This window comes from Pongo abelii, chromosome 1 (genome assembly GCF_028885655.2).
Source record: "Pongo abelii isolate AG06213 chromosome 1, NHGRI_mPonAbe1-v2.0_pri, whole genome shotgun sequence".
Taxonomy (NCBI): Eukaryota; Metazoa; Chordata; class Mammalia; order Primates; family Hominidae; genus Pongo; species Pongo abelii.
The window spans coordinates 97814179-97817725 of NC_071985.2; the positions used below are offsets into that span (position 1 = coordinate 97814179).

At 46.4% G+C, this 3547-nt stretch overlaps 1 protein-coding gene across 1 annotated transcript; it reads right to left on the reverse strand.

Moving 5' to 3' along the window:
- Positions 1 to 928: 928 nt before the first annotated feature.
- Positions 929 to 2378, reverse strand: LOC103891392 (late cornified envelope protein 1D). Its single transcript, XM_009244109.2, has 2 exons — positions 2328 to 2378; positions 929 to 1325 (listed from the first exon to the last, which is right to left on the reverse strand). Exon 2 carries the CDS (start codon positions 1301 to 1303, stop codon positions 971 to 973), a length of 333 nt encoding a protein of 110 aa, XP_009242384.1. The 5' UTR covers positions 1304 to 1325; positions 2328 to 2378; the 3' UTR covers positions 929 to 970.
- Positions 2379 to 3547: the final 1169 nt, after the last annotated feature.

A 3547-nucleotide genomic window follows, 5' to 3' on the forward strand; every position in this document is an offset into this window, starting at 1 on the left:
TATAGACCAAAAAAACAAAATAGAAAATCCAGAAATTAATCCATAAACTTATAGCCTATTTTTAAACCTTACTGCAAATAATGATTAATAAATAATCAACTACATTTTTTAGAGTGTTCCTTGCAATTGTGGTTACAAGAGTGTATACATTTGATAAAACTAATTGAATTGTATATTTTAAAAAGGGGTTTTATTGTGTGAAAGTTATATATCAATAAAAGTGATTTAAGTTTAAAAACTAAAGATTTATTCCATATAATGTGAGTATATATAAATATGTGTGTATATATACACATATACACACACGTATATTTATATGTCTACTATGTGTACATACAATCTGAAGGAGGAGTCCGGGGAGATTGTTAGTGGAAGGAGTGGGGAACGAGGAACACAAGAGTGAAGAGGCTACTGTGAGAAGGAGGATGAAGTCGGCCTCCTGGTCATGCCTGAGGGATGCAGTTACATAGGTGAAAGGAACCAGAATTTGAAAGAACAATGCTTCTTAAAGCTACTTCAGTCCCTTGGTTTAAAAGGAAAACACAGAAAGAAGAAAAAACACAAAACACACAAAAATGCAAGCTTTTTCCTCCTGACCCCTTTCCCCATCCTCTGTCCACCAAGGCCTCAGCAGCCACCAGCAGACACAGGGGAGCAGAACAAGGACGACACAAACAGGAAAATCAAGCAGGCTGGTAGCAAATTGGGGAGCAGATTCTGGATTTTATTTCTTCAGTTCAGGCAGCACAGAATACAGCAGCATGAGCTGTGGAGGAACTAGGTGTGTGCTTTGGAGTTCCCAGGGCAGCCATGGATCTGCAGAAGAAAGTCTCTAAATGCCATTAAGGAGAAAGATTTTGGGTTTCCTGACACCAGAGCAGAGGGATTCCCCAGGCAAGACTTCAAGCTTTTACTGGAACCTCTCAGCTATTCAGGCAGAATCAGAAGGATGAGGAAGTCAAGGTCCACTTCAGCAGCAGCCTCCAGAGTGCTGGCCACTGCCCCCTCCGCAGCAGCTGGAGCCTCCTGAGGGCTGGCTGCAGCAGTCAGAGCTCTGGGGTCTGTGATGGTGGGACCTGCGGCGCCTGTGGTGGCTCAGACAGCAGCCGCCACCCCCAGAGCTGCAGCAGCCCCCAGAGCTGGAGCCACAGCCGCCCCCAGAGGTGGAGCCACAGCAGCCTCCGGAGCTGACACTGCAGCAGGAAGAGACTGGAGGGCACTTAGGGGGACACTTAGGAGCGGGGCACTTGGGAGTGCACTTGGGAGGGGGCTGGCACTGCTGCTGGCTCTGCTGGCAGGACATCTCGGCGGTGGGCGTTTAGCAGCTGAGGGAGAGTCAAATAACAAGTCAGACCCAGGCAGGGGTCACCTCTGCCCCTGTGACACTTAGCATCGCTCAAGTATAAAAGCATCATTTTCAGTAGTTTTATTTCCAATAATTTCCTCAAAATCTCACATCATCTTTTTCAAGATATATTTGGATGTCAGACAACTGTAAACTAAGACTAAACAATATTGCAAAATGCATCTAAGATTCTGATGTGTTGTCAGTGGAGGAGGAAATTATTACAAATATATCTTAAGACTGAAATTGTCTAATTTATGAGTCATTTAAGAGAAAATTATTTTTAAAGGAGAAGAAGCAGTCATTCTCTCTGGTCATAACTTGCAAGACAATTTTACTTTGGAAGGTCAGCATTGTGCAGGATCTTGGAGACTACTAGGTCAGTAAACTCACTTCAACAGAGATAGATAAACTTAGCAATTGCTGCAGACCTAGTACTTGAACCCTGACCCCCTGATCTCAGGTTGGAGCTCAGACTTCCTCACTCACCACCTGCTCAGGCTGATGGGCTGACACGGTGGGTCTCAGGCTTGGTGTGTCCTAACCAAACTGGGAAGTTTGTGAACAAATCTCAGACCCACGAAAATGTGGGGTTCATAAACCCCAAAGAGTCTTTAGTCCCATGTCCACAGCTCTAGTTCTTCCCTTGCAGGCAGAGACAGGGTTGTATCTTCAGAGGTGGGCTTCCCTCCTGTGGGCTGCCAGAGTGGAGCAGGTCTCTGCACTTCAAAGTTCCCATTCTGGAACACCCACCTCATCCCAGAGCAGTTTGTTTCCTCTAGAGTTCAAAGGCACATGGCACAGCTGGCCAGCTCTTTTCCTCTTTTCTTTCCTGCTCCCAGTTAGCACCAGACCCCTTTTTGCCCCCGGCCCCTTCAGTCTTTTCTAAACTCTCCACCTCTGACAACATGGCCCTAGCCCCCGAGGCCCTGCCCCTCCTTCCCTCCTGCTCTGTTCTAAGCATCCCTGCTCCTATTCTTACCGGAGTCACAGGCAGCAGAGGGTTCTTTAGCACCTCAGGAGGTGAGTGGATGGGGTGGTCTGGCCCTGAGCCCTTTTATCCTGGCCTGGGCTCTGCCCCAGCTGTGATACAGGGCCTGGGCATGAGAGGACCTTCCTTCTGACACCCACGTGGGTCTTGTGATGGTTGGTGACTGACAGCTCCTCACCTGCCTCTCTCCCCAGGCTCAAGGCAGCCACTCCCAGGTAGGAAAGTGCCTACTTGAAATGGGGTTCCAGGGTGACTCCTACCATCACCCACCTCATTTACTTGAAGGCTGCTTGCCCTGAGAGCCTCTCAGTTCTCAGTCTTAGAACTTAGGACCTATCTCATTTCTGTCTCTTCCGAAGTACCTGATGCTCCATGCAGCCTGGGTTGAAGTTGAAGTACTAATCCCTGAGGTTTCCATGCATGTTTATTTCTGTCCCTGTGCACCACCAAACTGTGTGGCTGTTGGTGCAGTGTAGACATCTACACAAGTAAAACCCTGGAAGTAGAACCCGACCCAGTACCAGGCCCTGCGAGATGGGACTGTTGAAACTATTTAGCCCGTACCGTTTTTTAAACCATAAAGCTGGAAGATGAAAAAGAATTAGTTACAGAAGAATTAGTTGGTTGTGAAAGTCAATAAAGTAACACAAAAAAGAGAAAATGTGCCTAACAGAGAGACTGAAACGTCGTAGGCTCTGAATAAATGAAACATTCATAACTTGCTGAATACAGAATGAAGATACTGATCTTTGTTTAACAAATGAAGCACAGCTTTTTTCTAATGAGAGTGAGTCTGGCTGCTTGGTGATCTGTTTGCTTTTAAACAGCCCTTTTCTTCTGGTGGGGTCCTTGATGTGTCAGCACTGAGATGTGAACAAGGAAACAGCTCATTAGAGAAACAAGAAGCAGCAGCTCTGCTCTTTGTATTAGTGTGAGAATTTGGACTTTTCTGGGTTCACACTGGGAGCACCGGATGATGGTCACAGATGAGAAACAGGAAGAAAAGAGACATGATTGTGAGACATTATAAGTCTACGCTTCCATGTAGGATCAAATGGCTGGTGGAACCCCGTCCCGGACCATAAGGGGACGGGTGCCTTTTAAGAACAAGAGTCCTTAATATTTAATGTGAATGTGTTTATGCTGCTACTTTGGAATCCCCTGTCCTCTCTCTCCACTAGAATCACTAGCTTTCTACATGTCCACAGGAT